Source organism: Chiloscyllium plagiosum, chromosome 6, assembly GCF_004010195.1.
Source record: "Chiloscyllium plagiosum isolate BGI_BamShark_2017 chromosome 6, ASM401019v2, whole genome shotgun sequence".
NCBI lineage: Eukaryota > Metazoa > Chordata > Chondrichthyes > Orectolobiformes > Hemiscylliidae > Chiloscyllium > Chiloscyllium plagiosum.
This window is the reverse complement of record NC_057715.1, coordinates 12,095,730-12,118,916: the sequence shown is the minus strand read 5'-3', so window position 1 is coordinate 12,118,916 and position 23,187 is coordinate 12,095,730. Positions and strand designations below refer to the sequence as shown.

The 23,187-nt window shown below is 40.2% G+C and overlaps 1 protein-coding gene across 2 annotated transcripts in view; it reads right to left on the bottom strand.

The window, feature by feature from the left end:
- The window catches only part of LOC122550458, a 51,055-nt gene that overhangs the window by 25,440 nt on the left and 2,428 nt on the right, over positions 1-23,187 (bottom strand). Inside the window, exon 2 of one of the 2 annotated variants that reach the window (XM_043691202.1) lies at positions 3,750-4,073. In XM_043691202.1, the coding sequence (XP_043547137.1) occupies positions 3,750-4,073 (324 nt within the window). Of the gene's footprint in view, positions 1-3,749; positions 4,089-23,187 lie in introns of both variants that reach the window. The other variant, XM_043691200.1, reaches the window with a different exon arrangement.

Here is a 23,187-nt window from a genome sequence, read left to right as displayed (position 1 = left end):
AGGCTCCTTGAGGGCCTTGGATGGAGGTGAGGGAGGAGGTGTGGGCGCAGGTTTTGCAGTTCCTGCGGTGGCAGGGGAGGGTGCTATGACAGGATGGTGGTTTGTTAGGGGGCATGGACCTGACCAGGTAGTCACGGGGGGAACAGTCTTTGCGGAAAGTGGAAAGGGGTTGGGAGGGAAATATATCCCTGGTGGTGGGGTCTATTTGGAGGTAGCGGAAATGTCGGCAGATGATATGGCTAAAGCGAAGGTTGGTAGGGTGGAAAGTTAGGACTGGGGGGTTCTGTCCATGTTACGGTTGGAGGAGTGGGTTTGAGGGCGGAGGTGTGGGATGTGGATGAGATGTGTTGGAGGGCATCTTCAACCGCGTGAGAAGTGAAATTGTGATCTCTAAAGAAGGAGGCAATTTGGTGTGTTCTGTGGTGGAACTGGTTTTCCTGAGAGCAGATACGGTGGAGGCGGAGGAATTGGAAATACAGGATGGTATTTTTGCAGGAGATAGGGTGGGAAGAGCTGTAATCCAGGTAACTGTGGGAGTCCTTGAGCCTGGTCGGCCATTTGGTAGGGTCATGGCTGATCTGAAAAACCCACCCACTTTCCTGCCTTTTCTCTGTAAACCTTGATTCTCCTACTGATCAAGAATCTATCAATCTTAGCTTTAATTATACACAAGGACACTGCCTCCACAGCTAAATATAGCAAGGGGTTCCAAAGACTCAGAACCTCTGAGAGAAGAAATTCCTCCCTGTTTATTCTGAGATTGTGTCCTCAGGTCCTAGGCTCTTCCATGTGTGAAAACATCCTCTCAGCATGAACCTTGTCAAGCGCCTTAAGAATGCTGTATGTTTAAATAAGATTTCCTTTCATTCTTCAAACCCCCAGTGAGAAGAGTCCCAATCGGTTTAACCTTTGCCCATGAGATAATGCCACCATACCAGGGGTCATCCTAATGAATCTTCTCTGAACTGCCTCCAATGAAGTGATGTATTTCCTTAAATATGAAGACCAAAACTACTTGCAGTGCACCAGGTGTGATCTCACTAGCACCTTGTATGGGAGCAACGAGACTTCCCTATTCTTAAATTCCAATCTCCTTGAAAAAAGGGCCAACGTGTCAGTAGCCTTTCTGATTACCACTGCATGTATGTGCTAGCTTTCTGTGTTTTGTACACAAATACCCCAAAGTCCCTTTGTGTTGCAGCTTTTACATATTTTCTCCATTTAAATAATATTTTATTCCACTGTTCTCCCTCCCAAAATGAACAACTTCCTATTTTCTCACACTGTGCTCCATTGCCCACTTTTTGCCTGCTTATTGAACCTATTAATATCTCTCTGTATTTTTCTCACAATCTGCATTTTCATCCAGAGATATGAAAGGGGAGTTGAGGCTTGGGGCATATCAAACATGATTTATAGAATTGAAAATGTGTTGCTGGAAAAGCGCAGCAGGTCAGGCAGCATCCAGGGAACAGGAGAATCGACGTTTCGGGCATAAGCCCTTCTTCAGGAATGGTGAGACAAGCTTGAAGGCTTGAATGGCATGTTCCAGGTCTTAATTCCTTATGTTCTTAAGAGTGAACAACATTTGAAATAGTCTTTGAACTACTAAACTGGAAGCACAAATCTGAAACTGGTTGAAGAATCAGCTAAATGATCTGTTCAAAAGGATCAATCAGTTTTGACATCTAATTCAATAGTCATCATTTTAATTACTGATACAGAACTGAACTGAAAGGTTGGTATGCAGGTACAACATCTAATCGGGAAGGTTAAAGAGATGCTTGCCTTCGTTATGACAAAAACTGAACATTTAAATAAGTTTATCATCCTTCATTTATACAGAATGTTAGAGACACTTCATATTGAATACAGCGTACTGTTTGGATGTATGTAAATGCTTTTCAAAGTCGTTTTACCAGATTGATAACTGGAAGGAACAGATTGACATATGAAGATAGGTTGAACAACCACAGCTTGTTTTCACTATAGTTGAAAAGAATGAGGGGTAATTTGATTGAAATGTATAAGGACCTGGACAGTCTTGACAAGGACTTGAAAAGGAAGTTTACTCTTCTTATGAGGCAGTCACGAAATAGAGAACACTGTTTCAAAATTACAGGTCACCCTTTTAAAATATAGGTGAAGGAAAATTTATTTCTTCCAGAAGTTTTTGCTATGTTGGAAGTCGGTGGAAATGAGGTATTTTTATAGCAAAGTTAGATAAAATCATGTTAGCAAAGGGGCCCAGAGGCCATCAGGAATAGATGGGATTTGAAACATTAACAGATCAGCCATGATCTTATTGGAAGTCAAAGCAAGTTTTCCAGGTTGAAAGACCTACATCTGTTCCCAATTCATAAGTCAACCCGCTCTACTCTAATGTTCTGTATCTGATATCAGGCTGTTTTGTAGGTAAGGATGCTCCATGCTTTGAAGACCAATGCATTCAATTTCCACAAACTTTTGGAAAAAACAGATTAGTAGGTTCCTCACCCATTACTCCTGCACCACAAATTGGATGGAATTTCTGCTTGCACTGGTGTCAGGCTTGGGGGATGAGAAGAATACTTAATTAGCTGGGGTGATGGAGAAGCTAACCCTGCAGTCCACCCACCTCCAACAGAATTGTATTTTGGGCAGAAATGCTAATTGAGGCACTTTGAGGGATTGGCCTAACTGAATGTTGGAGTTGTTGTAAAGGGCATTCATGGTAGATGAGACTATGGTTAACTTTGTTAAGTTGTTGGGAAGAAATGTGGAGGTGGTCCCTTGATCAAAGACACTGAGTACCTGATTGAAGGACTGTACATTGAGAAGGAATAGACCAAAAAAAGCCACCTCCCTCCGACTTCCCTGACACCCCCCTTAACCTGCCTTGCTCACCCCGTGGCATGAGCCCTTGTGGTCCTGCAGCTTTGAGTTTTATTTTTCCAGCAGCAGTCACAGCCTTCTCAGTCACGTTGCTGAACACAAGAGTTGTCAGCCTTTGGCTGGCAGCACTCATCCGGCAAGACTTTTGCCCCCAGGGTTTTGATTCCAGGGGAAGACCCACTGCTGGCCTCACCACTGCCTGACTGTTGTATGGTTCAGTGGATCTTCCTGAAAAGAGGCAGCATGAATCTCTCACTTGCTTTCCATTTGGTGAACAAGATGCAAATCCCACAACTAGGTCTTGCCTATTAGTAGGCAATCCCATCTCACCAGATATTGCTATTATAACGTCACCATTGTGATATGTCTCTCTTGCATATTGTTGCTGCTGCTTGTAATTATCGCCAGGAGGTGCACTATCATGACATGTCTATCTTGTGCCATCCTCATACACTCATGTAATTTGTTGGAATTACTCTTTGACAACCATCATCCAACTCTGTCGAGGTTGACTCCTCTTTCTACTTAACTGCACTTTGCCCTCTCCAAGTGATCTCAGAATTTTTCCAGTTCTGGTCAAATGGCCAAAATACTGACATTTTTTCTTTTCTGAATGTCACTCTTTTTGAGTTACTTTTACTCTTGCAATTTCAAATGTTTCTTCACTTGTCTTATGGTCTGTTTAAAGAATTTTCATTACAAGTCTGCGAATCTGCATTGCATGTTGCATATCACATATTGCAGATAACTACCTAAAACTACAAGCTTAGCATCTACAAATTAGATAAAACTATAGTGGAACTGTTTTGTAAAATTTGCTTTTGTTTCTCTTTTGAAAAAGAGGGATGAGAAGATTGAAAGCAGGAAGTTCTTACCTGATTCAAAAATAACAAGGTGCCATTTGGTATGCAGCTGAAAGTTAACTCCATCCAATGTGCAGCTGTAATTCCCAGCATCAGAAATGTGTAGTATTTTCATCTGAAGACTGAAGGGTTCCTCGGGAGTCCACGATAATCTCAGAGTATTATTTGATTTGTGTGTCTGGTTGCGAGTATGTAAATAAGAATAAAGTTGTACAAGTTTATTGTTCTCTTCTCTACTCCAGGTAATTTGTGTCAGATTTTCCAGTGAGGCATTTTTACATTGAAGTGTAACTGTACTTCCAACTGAAATTCTAACCAATTCTTGATCATCGGCACCTGTTAAAATAAAATCTGTTCAACCAAATGATTCCAATATTAGCCAACATTTAGATTTACATTGTATAACAGAAATTGAAAATAAGATGTACACATGTAAATTATTTTGTAGATTTAAATTACAATTATTACTTCAAAGCTGTTTTCATATTTGAATGTTATACACAACAGGGAGCCAGATTTTTTTCCCTTTCCTAAGTACAGTTCAATGAACAATTTTGGGAGATGCTAATTCAGGATCTACGAGCTATAATGCAAAGTCTTTTGACTTTGTATGAAGCTTGGAAATAAGAAATAAGACAGAAATATTGGCCTAGATCTTCCAATCTCCAGCAAGGTGGAGACTGGACTTATTCTGAAAGGTGTGTATTAGAAACTCTGAAATCCTGATGTACTAACAACATGGGAATAGCCCAGGAAATGTAACCTTCCAATGAGCAATCACCTTGAATATAGGATCCTCCCAAAAAGTCTCCAACTTTAATTTTAGAAGGTTCCAACTTACCTGGATAACTTGCCATGAAATTTTAGATTGATTTAAACCTGCTCCATAAGACCATAAGATATAAGAGCAGAAATTAAACCATTTGGCCCATCGGGTCTGCTCTGCCATTCAATCATGGCTGATTAGTTTTCCAACCTCAATTTCCCACTTTCTCTCCAATTGCTGCCTAACTATAAAACTGGTCCCCCACTGGTCATTCACACTCCCACTGAACCCTATATCCTCATCCCTGAAACCCACCTCCCTGATCATATGCCCGTTCCCTCCACAACCCCAACAAATAACAATCTTCAATCCTTAGAATTCCAATCCCTGTCTAATTCTCCCCATTCATCAGAAACTCGACATGTCCCCTCCCATAATCTCACCACTTAATACTCCCCTGATCTCTTACCCACCTTTGTTTGTCCCCTGCCTTCCACTCACCACCTACCTGCCTGCTTATCCTCTTACTCATCCTCCACCCAACCTACTTACCCACCTTCTAATCTTACCCTTACTGACCCACCTAGCACCACGTCTCTCGCTGACCCATTTGCCAGCTCACACTTGTGCCAGGAACCTACCTAACCGCTAAACTACTGCCACCTTACTCCATTAATCACCTACTAATGTACTCACTCACTCAATTACCTGCCATACTCACTCCTCAGTCACTTACCTTACACATTTATATTCTCTGTGTAATGTTTCAAAAAAGCTTTGGGACCTTCAAACTTTGATAACTTTTATTATAATGCTATCCAAAGTGGATGTGGCTTCCACGGAGATTCACTGTGCTCTCTCTGTAAAGATTACTGCACTGCCTGAGATTTTAGGAGAATCTTCATTGGAAATCACGTTCAAAAAACTCATAAGCAAGTAAATAAATGACTTCTTTTCTGAACTGGTTTGGAAATTTGAATCCCCAGCCAGATTTTTCATGGTGATTGCAAGGTCTCTGTTCTCTAAACTTTGCTCAGTGGCTGTGGAACAGGGGTCCCTTACAACTGTTAAGATAAGAAGCTCAATGATGTCTGTCTTCACTGTTCGTGTTATATTATGAATCCTGTTTCCAAGAAGAGTTTTTGGTCTCAGATGGTTAACCCTCTTTCTGTTTTCACAGATACTGCCAGACCTGCTGCATTTCTCCAACACTTTCTGTTTTCACTTCAGAGTTTCAAGGTGCCTGAAATTTACGACAAAGGGAGAGTGGAAGGATGAGGGGATGTCCTCCAAGTTGATCGCAACGCCTTGGTGTACTCCCCCGAGGTGGAACCACGTTGTTTCAGTTTAACACCTCTGTCAGCTTGAGAAATGATGCAAGCCGATGAGATCATCATGGTTTACAAAGATCAGTCTATTCTGCTTTATTATGCAACCATATGATTCATGAACAGTCCATGGTCAAATGAATGTACAAGTGTATGATTAATTAGGAGCAGGGTTTCATAAGGTCATAGTTAGCATAGTTGTGACTTTAACTCTATTCTTCTGTTGAAACACTGTAACCTTTTTCTCCCTTGTCAATTAGAAATCTATCTAACAGCCTTAAAAATGTTCAACGACCTTTCCTCTGCTGCTGTTTTGGGAAGAAAATACATTGGATTAATGTCCTTCTGAGATAAATAGTTTTTCTCATCTCAATATTAAATAACCTGTTATTGTTAACGTGCCCTCTAGTTCTTGTCTTTCCCATAAAGGGGAATCTCCTCTCAATATCCACTTTGTCAATCTCCTCAGGGTCGTCATTTCAACATCACGTAGACAATGCCACTTCACTTCACCAGCTTGCTTGCATTTGTGCCTTAGACCTGCTGCAGTGCTCCACAGAAGCTCAATGCAAGTTGAAGGATTGAAACATTATTTTTTAACCATGCACTTTACAGTCTTCGGCACCCTTCATTGAATTCAACAGCTTAAGATCATAAATTTTTCCCTTCATTTTGATCATCTACTAGCAAGTGCAAGCCTGTCAATTGTCTTTGTACTTTTGCTTTCTAGCACCTAATCTGGGCATACATTACTTCTAAATAACCACTACTGCTCACTTTGCCTGCTATTGAATGAAATCCACCTGAATCTGGGACCAATGTCCTTGCAGGACGGCTAAACAGGGTAGTCACAAAGACTTTAGACAAGTGCGTGGGGTTAGGTCTTGGGGGAAATCATTAAATGTTCAAAAATGAGGAACAAGTCAGGGAGTAAAGAAACAGTCAGGAATCACACTTCGGTACAACAAGTAATCATAAAACTAGCAAGTTCTGTACATTAATTAAATTAGAAGAGAGAAATAATAAACAGATAAGTGCTGAGGGACAGTTTAGAGTGAATGGGACAAATAAGTGTTCTCTATACAGTTATGAAGTTGAAGCCGTGTATTGTCCCTTTAAGAGAAAGGGAATGCATGGATGAATTCAACCGAAGGATCTGTTTCTGTGCTGCATGACTCTATGATTTGGAATGCTATTCTGAACTGAGTGATTACAAGCACCTATGTATATGACTAGATGGCAGTCCCAGAGTGTACTGGAAAATTGAAAATATGTAACATTTGGCTGTGAAATGGATATCTGAATTGGTTGCTGTTTTGACAACAATTTGAATTTAACCAATCAGTTTAAATTATGCTCCAGGATACTAAAACCCAAACGAGTTTGAATTTATTGTTTTGCCAACATCGAACAAATTAGACAATCCAATGTTGAAGGGGGTATAAAATGCAGACCTTTTGAAAATTGGTCAGACAGAGCAATTGCCATCAAGACAGAAATGCCTAGAGATCTAACATTTTGCTCTCCAAGAAATTAGGAAACACTATCTATCAAAGGTACTTTTTCATACGAAATATATGCACGGTAAATAGAAAGAAAACAACCCGGGGAATTCACAGAAGTCACAGAACACGACAGTGGCTGTGTGGTTTTGAAATTAAGTTGATGTAATTTTAATAAGTTCACGTTATGTCTCACAAACTTGATTGAGTTTTTTGAAGAAGTAACAAAGAGGATTGATGAGGACAAAGCAATAGATGTGATCAATATGGACTTCAATAAGGCATTCGACAAGGTTCCCCATGGGAGACTGGTTAGCAAGGTTAGATCTCATGGAATATCGGGAGAACTAGCCATTTAGATACAGAGCTGGCTCAAAGGAAGAAGACAGAGAGTAGTGGTGGAGGGTTGTTTTTCAGATTGTGGAGCGCCACAAGGATCAGTGCTGGGTCTACTATCTTTTGTCATTTATATAAATGATTTGAATGTGAGCTTAAGAGGTAGGGTTAGTAAGTTTGCAAATGACACCAAAATTGGAGGTATAGTGGACAACGAAGAGGGTTATCTTGGATTGCAATGGGATCTTGATCAGATGAGCTAATGGACAGAGGAGTGACAGATGGAGTTTAATTTAGAAAAATGCAAGGTGCTGCATTTTGGGAGAGCAAATCTTAGCAGGACTTGTACACTTAATGGTAAGGTCCTAGGGTTACAAGAATGTTGCCAGGGTTGAAGGATTTGAGCTATAGGGAGAAGTTGAATGGGCTGGGGCTGTTTTCCCTGGAGTGTCAGAGACTGAGGGTGACCTTATAGAGGTTTATAAAATCATGAGGGGCAAGGATAGGGTAAACAGAAAAAGTCTTTTCCCTGGGGTGGGGGATTCTAGAGGGAACTAGAGGGCATAGGTTTAGGGTGAGAGGGGAAAGATGTAAAAGAGACCTAAGGGGCATCTTTTTCATGCAGAGGGTGATGCGTGCGTGGAATGGGCTGCCAGAGAAAGTGGTGGAGGCAAGTGCAATTGTAAGATTTAAAAAGCATTTGGATGGGTATATGAATAGGAAGGGTTTGGAGGGATATGGGCCAGGTGCTGGCAGGTAGGACTAGATTGGGTTGGGATATCTGGTCGGCATGGACGGTTGGACCGAAGGGTCTGTTTCTGTGCTGTACATCTCTATGACTCTATGACCTTTATATGAACAGCACATTGTTATGGAGTTTTAGGTAGATGATAAGCAGATAAGAGAAAAGGGGGCTTAGTATTGTGAATACTTATTTAATTTTCACTTTTAGAGTTAAAAAAATAAATTAATGTTATTTTCTTTGAACAGTGAATTTTGTGAGTTCTCTGTCACTCATATATTTTAACAGATTACGAGGTGAGGTAAGCTGTTCTGGGTGTTTGGTTTAATTAACAGAGGGGTTCATCTCCACGTTGTTACAATATGAATGCACAGAGTGTCAGGTGTAAATTAAATGAACTGCAGCTCAAATTCAAGTTGGAGATTATGATATAGTAGTCATTACAGAGACATGGCTGCACAATGGTCAGGACAGAGAAGTAAATTATGAGTTTAAGATTTTAAGGTTTCATGGGAAAATGGCAAAGAGGGTGAAGTAGCCTTGCTGATTAGAAACAGAATCCCTTCATTGGTGAGGAAAGATACTTGCTGATTAGAAACAGAATCCCTTCATTGGTGAGGAAAGATATAAAGAGAGGAAAGCATGGGGTGGCATGGTGGCTCAGTGGTTAGCACTGCTGCCTCACAGCACCAGGGTCCCAGGTTTGATTCCAGCCTCAGGTGACTGTCTGTGTGGAGTTTGCACGTCCTCCGGTTTGCTTCAGTTTCCTCCCACAGTCCAAAGATGTGCAGTTCAGGTGAATTGGCCATGCTAAATCGCCCATAGTGTTAGGCGCATTAGTCAGAGGGAAATGGGTCTGGGTAAGTTACTCTTTGGAGGGTCGGTGTGGACTGGTTGGGCCAAAGGGCCTGTTTCCACACTGTAGGGAATCTATTGGAACCTGCACAAGAAGAACCGAGAACAATAAAGGATCAAAAACTGTGTTGTGTCTCGACCTCCAGTAAAATCTCTGATGTAGTAGATTGTATGAATGTAGAAATTAGGCAATTGTTTTGGAAAGCTGGAGTAGTATTAATGGGGGATTTAACATTAGCATAGATTGGGAGAGGTAGAAAAGTACCTCATAGAGTCATAGAGTTATACAACATAGAAACAGACTGTTTGGTCCATGCCAAACAGATACCCTGAATTACTCTAGTCTCATTTTCCTATCCATGTATCCATCCAGATGCCTTTTCAATGTTGTAATTGTACCAGCCTTCACCACTTCCTCTGGCAGCTCATTCCATACTTGGCACCACCCTCAGTATGAAAACGTTGCGCCTTAAATCCCGTTTGAATCTTTCCTCTCACACGTTAAAACTATGCCCTCTAGTTTTGGACTCCCCTAGTGAATTTTGGAGTGTGTCCAAGATAGTTTTCTATAGCAATGTATCCTGGATACAACAAGGAGAAAAGCCATCTTTGGTAATGAGTGATAGGCCAGATTTAATTACTAACCTAATTGTGCATGACCATCTATCAAGTAGTGATCATAACATGACTGAGTTCAATGTAACATTTGAAAGTGAAAATCACAAATTAGCTGCTAGAATTTTAGATTCAGGTAAGTCTGTCATCAATGAGATGAGACAGAGACATCAAAGGTAACCTGGATGATCTGCTTAAGGGGGAAACAACCAAAAAACAGTGGTTTAAAGAAAAGTGAATCAGTTTAAGTCCTTGAGAGGGAAGAAGTCCACTTCACAGAATAAACAGCCATGGACAACTCGAGAGATAATGGACAGCATAAACTAAAAGAAACGGCTTACAGAAATATGAAGAATCACACAAATTCTGCTGAATAGAAAAAATATGAAGACCACCACAGAGCTATAAAGCTGCTTATAAGAGCTACCAAAGGGGATTCTGGGACATAATTCCATGATACAACTTGTTTAATTCAGGTGTAACATCTCTGAGTGTCTGTGTACCTGAATGGTGACAGCCCAGCTGGGGATTAAGTGAATAGGGGGCTTTCCTGTTCAGGATTCTAACAGGCTGGTCTGCTGGTGCCTTGCAGGCTGCAATGGACATTCCCCAGTACTTCAGGGATTCATAGAATCCCTATAGTGCAGAAGCAGGTCATTCGGCCCATTGAGTCCACTTTGACCCTCTGAGGAGCATCCCATACAGGCCCACCCTATCCTTGCATTTCCCATGGCAAATCCACTTAAACTGCACATCTTTTGGATGGTGGGAGGAAACTGGAGCACCCAGAGGGTGCCCACAAAGACACAGGGAGAGTGTGAAAACTCCACACAGCCCATCATCCAAGGCTGGAATCGAACCCAGGTCCCTGGTGCTATGAGGCAGCAGTGCTAACCACTGAGCTACCGTGGTTAAAAAAGAAGTCCAATGTAACCTATACATGAACTAGCCCATCTGTCTCAAAATGAATATAATGTCCCACCCTCTGGAATTAGCAATTTGTGACCTTTCGGATGGTGTGATAAGCTTTCATTTGTGGGATGGCCCCACCTAGATTTAACCCCTGGAATGACATGGGTGCAGAAAACTTTAGGCTGTCAGTAAGCTTGACTACTGAAAGTAGGGGGACGTCAGGATGTCTATGATGCCTCACGTTGGGTTATCACATGTGAAGATCCATCACTTTAAGAGATCAAATGGAAATGGGGCAAGTAGCTAGATGTTGTCATATCATCACAAACTCTATTCTGCAACATTTGTGGCTTTGGCTGTGCTTGGAGCTTTCTCTGTACTGTTTGTATTATTTAGCTGTAAATAAGTCCAGAATTGTTTGAGCAAACAGAATTTAGTTTGTGTTACTTTTAGTGGACTATTATTACATCTAATTGCCTGGACAGGGTTGAGGGGCACCTCTGACATGGGGGCTTCTGAAATTGGAAATCTGGAGATGGAGACCCAGTGTCTTGGCATCACCTTCTTGCAAACTCTTGAGTTGCTCACGTGGCCTTTTCCTGAAGAGAAGAGTGCCTCTTCTGACACTCCTCCTCATTAGGTCTGTCCAATGACAGTTAGAACTATTCGAAAACTAACCAAATCTTAAACAACATAACATGTAGCCTGAGGCTCTGTGAAGCAGTAAGGAAACAAAATGAGGAAATAATTTATTTGATTCATCCTCACTAATTATCACCTTTACTGATTCATCTATCCACAAAGCAGTGGCAAGAGAGATCACTGCACATCACATTCCTTGCAAAACCTAAGTATTTTCTCCATAGTAAGGACACTTTAAGAATGTAGCGTGACACTTTAGTAAAATTAGACCAAGAACAGACCAAGCTTTCCAAGCTGGTCGTCCTTTAGGTTTCTATTTGAGAGAAAACAACTTCAGTAATGAAGCACCCAACGCAGAACACCATGACATCCAAACTTGGACTGCCAAGTGTCAGCTAACATTCTTGCCACATGAATCATATTGATCTCAAGCAGGGGGAAACCCAGCCATCCACGTCTGATCTTCAGAGGCATTGCTATTTCTACACCTTCAGTCATCATCAATTTGGAAGTGATGACTAATGACATACTGTCCAACTGGAACACTGTCACTTTAAAGGGAAGATTGAAGTGTATTATCCTGCAATGAATAGTTGATGTTCTGCTTCCTTTGAGCCCTAGCAGGGCCAACTTAACTAAACAAAGGAAATTGGAAGAACAGTCAAGAAGCTTGACAAAAAACAGAACAGAGCAATTCGCCTGATCAGTGCCTTTGACCAACACCTCTGTCACCAAACACTGTGATTGCATTATTTAAATTTACAGGTTGTTCTGTAACAGTTCACTCAAGTTACTTAAGTTGAAGCAAACACAAGTATAGCCTATAGAAATACTCTTAATTCTACAGTCAACAGCAACAAAACCTTCATTTGTATGGCTCCTTTAACATATTAAAATATCCAAAGGCACTTCATGGGAGTGGTTTCAAACAAAATTCAAGAAGGAAGCCCATATTAGAAGCGAGACTAGACATTCAGTTAATGATAAATGTTTTAATTAGCATCTTAAAGGAGGAAAGGAATGCAAAGAGTAAATCCTGGAGCTTAGGACTTAGACAGTAGTAAGTACGCCCATCAACAAGAAAGTTATGACAGTTTTCCAAAAGTTCATTTTGAATAACGAAGTGATCTGAGAGTGTTGAGGGCTGGCTGAGCTCACTTAATGAAGGAGAGGCAAGGTCATTGTGTCATTTGAAAGGAAGAATGAGAAATTTAAAATGGACACATTGTAATTCTGTGATGTGAGCTGACACAGAAGAAAAATGTCTGAAATGAAAATTAACTTTGTTTTTTTTATCTCTATAAAGGCTGTCAGACCTGTTGAATATTTTCTGTTTGTGTCTGCAAACCATCAGGCACTGGAGTGACAAGTAGACAGAATTTGGTGAGTTTTGATAAGCTCACTTTTACACAGGTTTGCAAGGTGTGAGAAAATTGGAGTAACAGAGACAACAAAATAATAGATGCATGTAACATGAACAGGTGAGCCAAGTGTCAAGCTAGACAGCTATCATATACAGTACTCTGTTAAAACACTTGAACCACTAGTTCGCTAATATAGAGCAAGTGGTCAATGCTCAGATGTGTAAATAGTACAGTAGCAATGTAATAACAGATTTGAGAGAGTGGCGATGCTACCCGCAGTCTTGTATTAAGTTTAATTGTGTAAAAATTAGCATAATGTTAATAAAGGTAATTCAATAAATGGCTCCAGTTGGTGCTTTATATCCTATCCAGGACAAAATCCCTTCTAAGATACATTATTATGGCAACAGAATTGGCACCCTACCCTCTCTGATCTTTACATTTCATTCATGATGTTAATTCACATTAGGTTAAAAGTTTCAAGTCCTTGCAGTTTTTGCTTTCCCACTTTAAAGAATATCGATGATTGATAATTTTATTGGTCTCTCATAAAAAGAGCTTCTTTCACATAAAGAAAAATAATTCCTCCCTTTAAAGCTTCTTACACAGCCCATTGTCATTTAAAATGATGTACCTTTAAGAACTCAACATGCATTATAGACCAAGTACCCAGATGCTGTCACATGATCAGACACTACAGGAATTTTGCACTGCAGCACTCAATATACATTGCATTTGGGGATTACTCTTTACTGTATAAAAGTTAACAAATAGGAACAGTGTAGGTCAGTGAGCCTCTCTATCATGCCGTGCCATTCTATAAGATCAAGGCTGATCTGCTCCACATGGACACTGCTGCCTCACAGCACCTGGGTTTGATTCCACCCTTGGGCGACTGTCTGTGTGGAGTTTGCACATTCTCCCGATGTCTGTGTGTCTCCACAGTACTCATCACTACACCTAAAATAACCTGTTCCTGTGTAAGTTCTAACATATCTGGTACATGTTCCAAATTCATCTTCAATTTTCCCCGTGCCTATCTGAGTTACCCAGTCATAAGGCAGATTAAGATTGCCCATGACAATTGTCATGCCCTGTTTATATGTCTCCATAATTTTCTGAATTATATTTTGTCCTACAGCAAGGCAACTCTTTGCTTGCTTTTGGATGACTCCAACATGTGATTTCTTTCCCTTGCTAATCCTTATTTCCACCCAAACTGATTCCACATCAAAATCTATTGAATCTATGTCACTTCCTACATTGTGTTGATATCTTCCTTTATTAACAACACTATCCAACCTCCTATCATTTTTGCCTGTTTTGTCAGAACATCGAATACCAAGGTTTTGAGTTGCCAGTCCTGGTCACTCTGAAACCATGTCTCCAAATTCCAAATAGGAACCAAGTTTGTTTCAAGTCTGGATGCCAAAGATTTTAGTCAGTAAGCTTAGTCAAGAAGCCTTAGGAAGTCACTACCTTCAGAACACCATTTGGAAAATATTCCTTTAAGAGGCTACCTTTTGGTAAATATGTCAATCATATTCAGTTCCAGCAACATATGAACAGAATTACAGAAACTGTGCCTGGATGTATACATGTCGTTGATGATATTGTGTTAACAGGCAAAACCAAAGTTGGGCTTCACTCACTGATGGAAGAAGCTCATTTCTAAGGGTTCATTTTCTTACAATAAAAAAGACAGGTAAATGTAAGTCAGGTCAATATATTTTGGCTCTGTATGTTCAAGTTGTGGAATCTCTCCTGACCCAGGAAAAGTCAAGGAGGTAAGATATACATCCACCACAAAAGACAAAGAAAACATACAGAGATTTCTTGGATTTTTCAATTTCTTGGTACGTTAAATTCCAAACTTTTGGAACAAAGCATCATCATTGAGAGAACTCTCAAAGAAAGATGTATGGTGGGGGGACTGTCAACATATCTTCAATTCTCTCAAACAAGCATTGTCAGCTTGAGAAATGCACCCAAGGAAAAAGACAATCCTAGAAGAGCTTTGTAGAAAGGAATAGGATCAAGCATTGTGTAAGATGGCAAGAAAATTGTTTTTGGATCCAAATACCTATTACAAGCACAGTCTAATGATTCCAATATCAAGTATGAGACATTTACTCATGTGCTCAGTTATCACAAGATTCTAATATGTTCCAATTCAGTAAGCAATTCACTATGGCAATCAATCACAAGCTAATGGAAATAATTTGTTGCAAACTCTGACAAGTGCACCACCAAAACCACAATAGCTTCAGGTGATAGAACAGGAAAATGACTCTGAGTCTGCTACAAACCTGGTACCAAATGGTCACCAAAGATGTGCAATGCAAATTCCTAAAGCTGGATTAAAGATACAGATGTTCCATTGGATCTATATTTTCATTGCATAGACATCCATGTGGAAGATGAGCAAATCCATTGCAATTTGGTAACAAAATTTGGTAAATCAAGGGGAGATGATGGCCTAGTGGTGCTATTGCTGGACTGATAATCCATAGAACTATGTTCTGAGGACATGGGTTTGAATCCTGCCATGACAGATGGTGGATTTTGATTTCAACAGAAATCTGGAATTAAGAGTCTAATGATGACCACAAATCCATTGTCAATCATTGGAAAAACTGATCTAGTTCACTAATACCCTTTAGGGAGGGAAATCTGCCATCCTCACCTGATCTGGCTTACACACAACTCCAGACCCACAGCAATGTGATTGACCCCTAACTGCCCTCTAGGCAATTAAGAATGGGCAATAAATCCTGGCCTAGCCAGTGACACCTTCATCCTGTAAATGAATAAAAAAACATACATGTGACCAGCTTCAATCAGAAATATTTAACAACTGAAGGCTGTCATTGAAGAGCAGCCCTGGGTGGTTCTTAATTGGTTAAAGCAACTGTCTAAAAAAGCAGGATGGCCCTGAGTTCAAATCTGTGCAGTGTCTTTCTAGGAGTTCTTGTGGCACAGTCATGATTTGGAGATGCTGGTGATGGACTGGGGTGTACAAAGTTAAAAATCACACAACACCAGGTTCTAGTCCAATATGTTTATTTGAAAGCATCCATTTTGCAGCATCAGTAGGTCCTGATGAAGGAGCAGTGCTCTGAAAGCTAGTGTGCTTCCAAATAAACCTGCTGGACTATAACCTGGTATTGTTTAACTTTGTGGCACAGTGGTAGTGCCCCTACCTCTGAGCTTGGGGTCCAGCAGTTCTGAGGAAGAGTCACTTGCCTCAGAACATTAACTGTAATGTCTCTCCGTGGATACTGCTAGACCTGCTGTAGTTTTCCAGCAATTCCTGTTTTTGATCCTGCATTCAAGACCCAACTCCTCCAGGGATGTGTAGTAACATCGCTGAGCAAGTTTATCTTTTTAGAAGAAACTGAAGGTGGCCCTACATGCTCAGAGCAGTACCATTGACTTGCAGATGCTTTTGGCCATACGGAGATGAGCTTGGTGTCTTGAGATGTAAACCAGCACTTGTGCTCGAATCTCTTCACCAGAACATATTGTTGCAAAAAAACTGAGGATATACAGGCATGGAGCAGACAAGACAATGGGCATGTATTATAATTTATTGATCAGGATTTAATGATGAAAAGTTGGTGAGGATGTGTAGCGAGGCACATTAATTAAGTGAACCTCTGTTCCCCTACTAGATTTTATCAGTCCCTTCGTCAAACATCATCAGTGATCTTTTTTCCATGAATGGAGAGTGCTTAATCTTAGTCATCAAACTTTTCTTAAAATTTCCAGTTGTTAGACTGGTAAAGAACATTTCAAGTGAATTGGTGGTAAACACGTGACACATTTGGTGCACTTGAACAAATTATTTCTGACAATGGAGCACAGGGCACAGACAAACCCTTCAGGCTATGTGTGTCAAGTGAGGGGAAACCACAGAATCTCAAAATCACAGAATTGCAAATGTGCTGAAGGAGACCATTCAGCTCATCATATCTGCATCAGCTGTCTGAACATTTTGACATAGTGCCAAGTTATAGCCTTTTCCATATGACCTTGTGCATTGTTTCTATTTTAATAATCATCTGTTGCCTTCCATAATCTTTAATTGAACCTGCATCCAGTAGTGCGTTTCAGACTCTAACTTCTCACTGTGTGCAAAAGTGTTTTCTCACATTGCATTTCATCTTTTGCAAAACACTTAAAAACTGTATGCTTTATTAGCAGTTCTCTTCATTGGCTCTGCCACCTTTAATGCCTTATGTACAAATACACCCAGGTCTCCCAAGTCTTGCACACCCATTGGAATAATACCCTACATTTTAACTTTTTAAACAATTTAACCTATTTTTTAAATCAACCTGTTCACAGATGTTATTACACATCTCCGGAGCAGGTCTAGAGGCCCACTCTATATTGTCTCCATTTATTTTTTGCATCACATTGCATATCTGCACATTGAACTTGATCTGTCACCTATCCAGCCAGTCCACAAACGTGTCAATGTCCTGCGGAAGTTTTACACTGTACTCCTCACCGTATATAATCCTCCCAGGTATTGTGTTGAAAGCAAAATTTTAAATTGTCTCCTTCACTCGGAGATCAAGATCATTCCTTTTTATCAGGAAAATCAAATGTCACAATACTAATCTCTGGGGCACTCCACCAGAAACATCCTCCAGTCAGAAAAATATTCATTAACTATTACTTTATTTTTCTGATCCTTTAGCCAATGTTTTGTTCACTGTGTAATAGTTCCTTTTATTCCATGATCTACAATATTCCTAACAAGTCTGCTGTGTGGGTTTGTATCAAGTATCGATAGTGAACCTATGTGCATCACATCAACAAGTTTGCCCTCAACAATCCTTTCTCTTATCTCTTCAAACAAGCTCCAGCTACTTCAGTAGGTACAATTTCCTCTTGTAAATTCATGCCAACTCTGCTGAATTAACCCACAGTTTTTCATGTGACTATTAATTCTATGCTGAATAATTGCTCCCTAAAGTCTCCCCACCACTATATTTAAACTGACTGGTTTGTAATTATTGAAGTTAGCTTGAACAAGGAACAATGTTTGTAACCCTTCATTTGATATCTTCACCATGTTACCAAAGATGAAATGGTTTCAATGGGTGAATGGTTTGTACAATAATTCATCTTGAAATGTAACCAGGTTGCTCCTTAGAGCTAAACCACAGGATATGGAGGTTATCATCACTAGCAGACATCATGTTTTGAATTTACATGAGAATGATATTGCCAAGTCACCACCAACCATATTTCCTGAGATGCAAATGAGGGAGAATGAAGAAGATGAATGATCTATAGACAGGTGCGAGTTACCTCAACTACTCAGGACAAAAGGTCAGAGTGACAGCAGGGAAGTTTGAAAAATAAATGACTTAGTCAAACAAGGATAGACATGTCACTGCACAAAAATGTACTACATCAACATCAAAGCTGTTGCAGGTACAAACAGCTTATGTGACAAACAGGGAATATACTTCAAATGGCAATGTGTGAAAGTCAAAGGAGCGGCACGGTGGCACAGTGGTTAGCATTGCTGCCTCACAGCGCCAGAGACCCAGGTTCAATTCCCGCCTCAGGCGACTGACTGTGTGGAGTTTGCACGTTCTCCCTGTGTCGGCGTGGGTTTCCTCCGGGTGCTCCGGTTTCCTCCCACAGTCCAAAAGATGTGCAGGTCAGGTAAATTGGCCATGCTAAATTGCCCGTAGTGTTAGGTAAGGGGTAAGGGTGGGTTGCACTTTCGCGGGGCGGTGTGGACTTGTTGGGCCGAAGGGCCTGTTTCCACACTGTAAGTAATCTAAAAAAAAAAGAGTCCTTAGTTGGGTGAAGGGAGTAAGTCAGGGAGGGATGCCATAGTCAGACAAGAAGTTTGTCCATTATACCATGGGGGACAGGCGACGGTCAGTCAGATACTCAGTCCTACAAATGTTCAGGTATCCATGACTTTGCAGTCCAGGCATTGGGCCATGGTGAGTCCAGCAAGTCAAATGCCAGGAATCTGGGGATTTCAGCTAGTTCAGTCAGCATGCTACTGAAAAGTCAGTTCAAGTAGAGTGAGCCTGTTGGGCAGAGAAGAAAGAAGGGATTGAGTATGATGGAAGTGGATGCAAAAGCAGCTAGTGGTCAGCTGAGATGTCCCCAGTGAAAGGAGAAAGGGCAGGAAGGGCAATTTGGGGCATGTTGAGATGGGTGACAGTCCTCAAGTGATCATGATGCGTGATGTACTGGAGTGTAATACGTCATCCTACGTGAGATGCATATGCAGTATTAGAGTTAGCAGAGAGCTGAAGGTGAGATTTAGCCTTGCATAAGACATCCTTATGGCATTGCTGGGTTTGCTGCTTCAAGCTTGCTGTGTCAGGTAGCATGGCCTTCCGTGTCAGTGCCAGCCCTCCATCCACAACATCTCCAAATTTCAGTTTGTGAACAAGAGATGAGCTTATCTTTCTCTGGGCTATGTCTTTGATGATTAGGGTCAAACAGCACAGTGTCAGGGATCATTTCTAGCTTATAGCATTTCAGTGAATATGCTACTACCCTTGAACTATGCCACCAGATGTGTGGAAGCATGTCCTCAATCTTACATGTTTGATTAATGAGCTGCATTTGGCCATCCAGTGGACTCGATGCTGCGAAACTAACTGCCAGCTCACTTTAACTACGAAAGAGAAAATTCAACTGATACTGTCAGGCAAATATTTAGACAAAGGGGACTGCATTAACATATTTAGATGGAAGAAAACTGGTTGGGTAACATTTGCCTTCAGATTAACAATTACTGGAATATGGAAGTAAATTATTTCCATGGGTTTTTGTTTAATTTTATCTTAACAATTATTCATATTAATTAAAAATCAAATTGTTTTTCTGGGGCTTTGTCTTTGGCCATGATCCAGTGGTCAGAGAAACACCACCAGGATTAAATCTACACCAGATACACAGCATCACACCAAACCATTCCCCGGCTGTCATGTTGTCATTATAGGCAGTTTGAGAGATAAAATACTTTGAAAACACTGTTGAGGTGAAAATATAGTTGAATCTATTTCAGTGATTACGGAGCTTTGATGGTCAAAGTACAAGGCTGAAAATTTACCTGTGTTAAATCTATACTTCCCATTTTTTGTACTGGTCGCTTTGTACTTTGATCTCTGCTACTTTCCACACTCTGATAAATTTTCCATCCCACTGTCATGTTATTTTTCAGTGGAAAGCAACAGTTGGTGGGCGGGAGAAGAGGGGCAAGTGAAGATTACGAAGATTGGACAGCTCGGTTCAGTCATCTAAGTCACCGAGAATAGATGGTATGGCATCAGGGGCCAGGGAGTGGAGAGTCCATGAAAGCACATTGGCTGAGGAAGGAGGGGAGGAGAGGGAACCTGATGGAACACAGACTCAGGCTTCACTGATGGGGACAGCAGAAATGTTCAGTTTTATCTTTTAATCTCACAAAAGGAAATGTATTTACCTCAGGGGAAACTTACTGACCCACCAGAACGTCAATTTGCTGCAGATTAAATTCAGAAGTCTTACGGCAACAGGTTATAGTACAACAGATTTATCTGAAATGACAAGCTTTCGAGTGCTGCTCCTTTGTCAGGTGATGTCACTTCACGGGATGAAGGAGCAACCTTTCGAAAGCTTGTGATTTCCAGGAAACCTGTTGGACTATAGCCTGGTGTCATGTGACTTCTGGGTTTGTCCAACACTGGCACCTTCACATCACAGATTAAATTGTCATCAACCCCATTGAAGATCACTGGACACCGACTTAAGAAAGACGTTTAGACTGGCAGGAGTCTAAACAACATCAATACTTGTTTAGAGGCATATTCTAACTAATCAGCATGAGAACTCTGGAATTCTACCTTCAAAAAGCTCTTGACACTGGGTTAATTGAGATTGATCAATTTTTGTCAGGAAAGGATAGCAAGGGTCAGCCATGATCAAATCGGGTGGAGGGTCAGGTTTGAGGTGTTGAATGGTTTACTCTGGCTTCTAGACTCATGTGTATCCCAATGTAGCTCAGATCAGATTATTCGAAACATGCAAAGCTGAATTCCTGTTCCTGAGATATTGTTTAGTTCCACATTGCTTATGGCTGTAAGAAATTCCTTATGGCATAAAAAGATAAATTTTATAGGGTCCTAATCATGAGAAAACATGACTAATGAAATTCTTTTCAGACATTCACTTCAGCTTCCCTGGACAATAAACAAAACTTTCTCCTTAAAGTACTATGAGACAAAGACAGATTATCTCGTCATTCGCCAGTTTTATTGTGTGTGATAAAAATACACAAATGTGCACAAATTATCCATTTGATTTTCTGATGGCCAGATAATCGTTTCTGCTGTATAATTGAGAGTCAGTCAACAATTCACGGAAGAATCCCCAATGTCGCAGACCCTGAGTGAATTGTCTTGAAGATTCTGCTGGGCAATTGTCCTGCAGCTAAAACCCTCTAAATAATATTTGACTAGATATCAGATTGTTGAATTGTTATTTTGTAAATGTCGGGGATGGTGTAAAAGAGAATGTAAAGACAAGCTACAATAATTAATGTGAGGGCTCTTTTGGTGTAGTGGTAATGTCCCTCCCCCTTGGCCAGGAGACCTCCATTCAAGTCCCAACAAGAAAGATGTGACACAAGATTCTGAAGTGTGTGCAACAATTAGTGCAGAATTCTTTGGATTGTTGCTTATGCAAGTGAGAAACGCATAAAAATTGAATGTTTGAATATACAACAGTGAAGAAACTGCTCAGAAATATAATTTATAAAACTAATAAATATTACTTTGGCATCTAAGTAATGTATTTTTGACTATATGTATTAGTAATCTTAGGTTACGGCATCTGGAATCTGAAATTTCTAAGAATTTGGATTTGAAAAGAAAATGATAACTAAGAAACCAAACATTAACAAATACAAAACATATGCCAGGCGAAAGTGAGGATTGCAGATGCTGGAGATCAGAGGCGAGAGTCTGGGAAAGCACAGCAGGTCAGGCAGCATTGGAGGAGCAGGAGAATGGATGTTTCGGGCAAAAGCCCTTCATCAGTTTTTTTTCTTGATTTCCTGACTCCATTTAGCGCTGTTTCTCTCAAAGTTATATGTACACTCATGAAAATCCAACTCAATGGTATTTTAACCAGTTAGTGGATTCATTTGTTATAATCCACTGGCAATTTTTATAAATAATTATATTTTTGTTTCCTTTCTTTATCATTTTAGATATAATAATTCCCTCAGTAATCGCATTGTGGGTCAACCCACAGTAGCTGGACTGCTGCGGTTCAAGAAGACAGCTCACCATGACCTCCTCAAGGGCGACTAGGGATGGACAATAAATGTTGGCCCAGCCAGAGAAACCCATATCCCACAAAAATGATAATAAATTTTTAAAAACTGAATTCTACAGAGTGAATTTGGGTGCTGCTCCCAACCTTTAAAAAATGAAAAGAGAGAGATACTGATCTGGATCATTAAAAGCATTAGAAAAAAATTAGTATATAGTTTTTTTCTGATTTATAAATGTTTCTGATATGATAAGGAGGGAAAGACCATTGATTCTGATTAGAAAGTAAGAGGTCTCATCAATTTGAGGTTTGTATTAAGAAAGCAAAAAAGGACAGTTTTGACAATTGTTTAGATAGAAAAACGTAATTAAAATACCAAATATCTTGCCGTGGACAGTGGTTGAAGCAAAAGCTGTTGCATTAATTAAAGCAAAAGCAAATTTTAACTGGAGGATATTAGTAAACTGTGGTATGTTAGTAGAGAAAAGTAGTTACTTATAGATCCCATACAGGCATGGTAGGCTGTATTTTCTATTTCAGTGCTGTAAATGTCCATTGTTCTCAGCTTACTTTTCAGCGAATATCATTTCTCTTAATGATTTTTACCCTGTAACATTCAAGAAGACAGGGCGGAAACTTTGATTTGCAAAATTCAAACACTTGCAATAGGTTCTGCTGTATATATTTATTAGAATTGAACTATTCAAATTAAACATGTTAGACATTAGTCTAAAAATGCAAGGAGAAATGCATTTGAAGTGCTTGAATGTGAACAATGCAGATCAAACGCTCTATCCATTTAGGTTCCATTATGCTTTTGAGCACTGCAGTATGTTAACAATGAATAACTGAATATGAAATCAGCTTCTGATCAGTTTCATCCAGAGGGGTTTGTAATCCAGGTGAATGAATACACATTCTTGAGACCACTGAAAATATTTCAATCTCATCGCCTGTGGTGTGTGAGGATATTAATTTTCCAATAAACATGGAATGTGCAAGGGAGCCTAATGTATGTAATCAGACATGATTTTGGGTTAGGTTAGTGGATTTAGATCCTGTTCCATGCTGACATATCA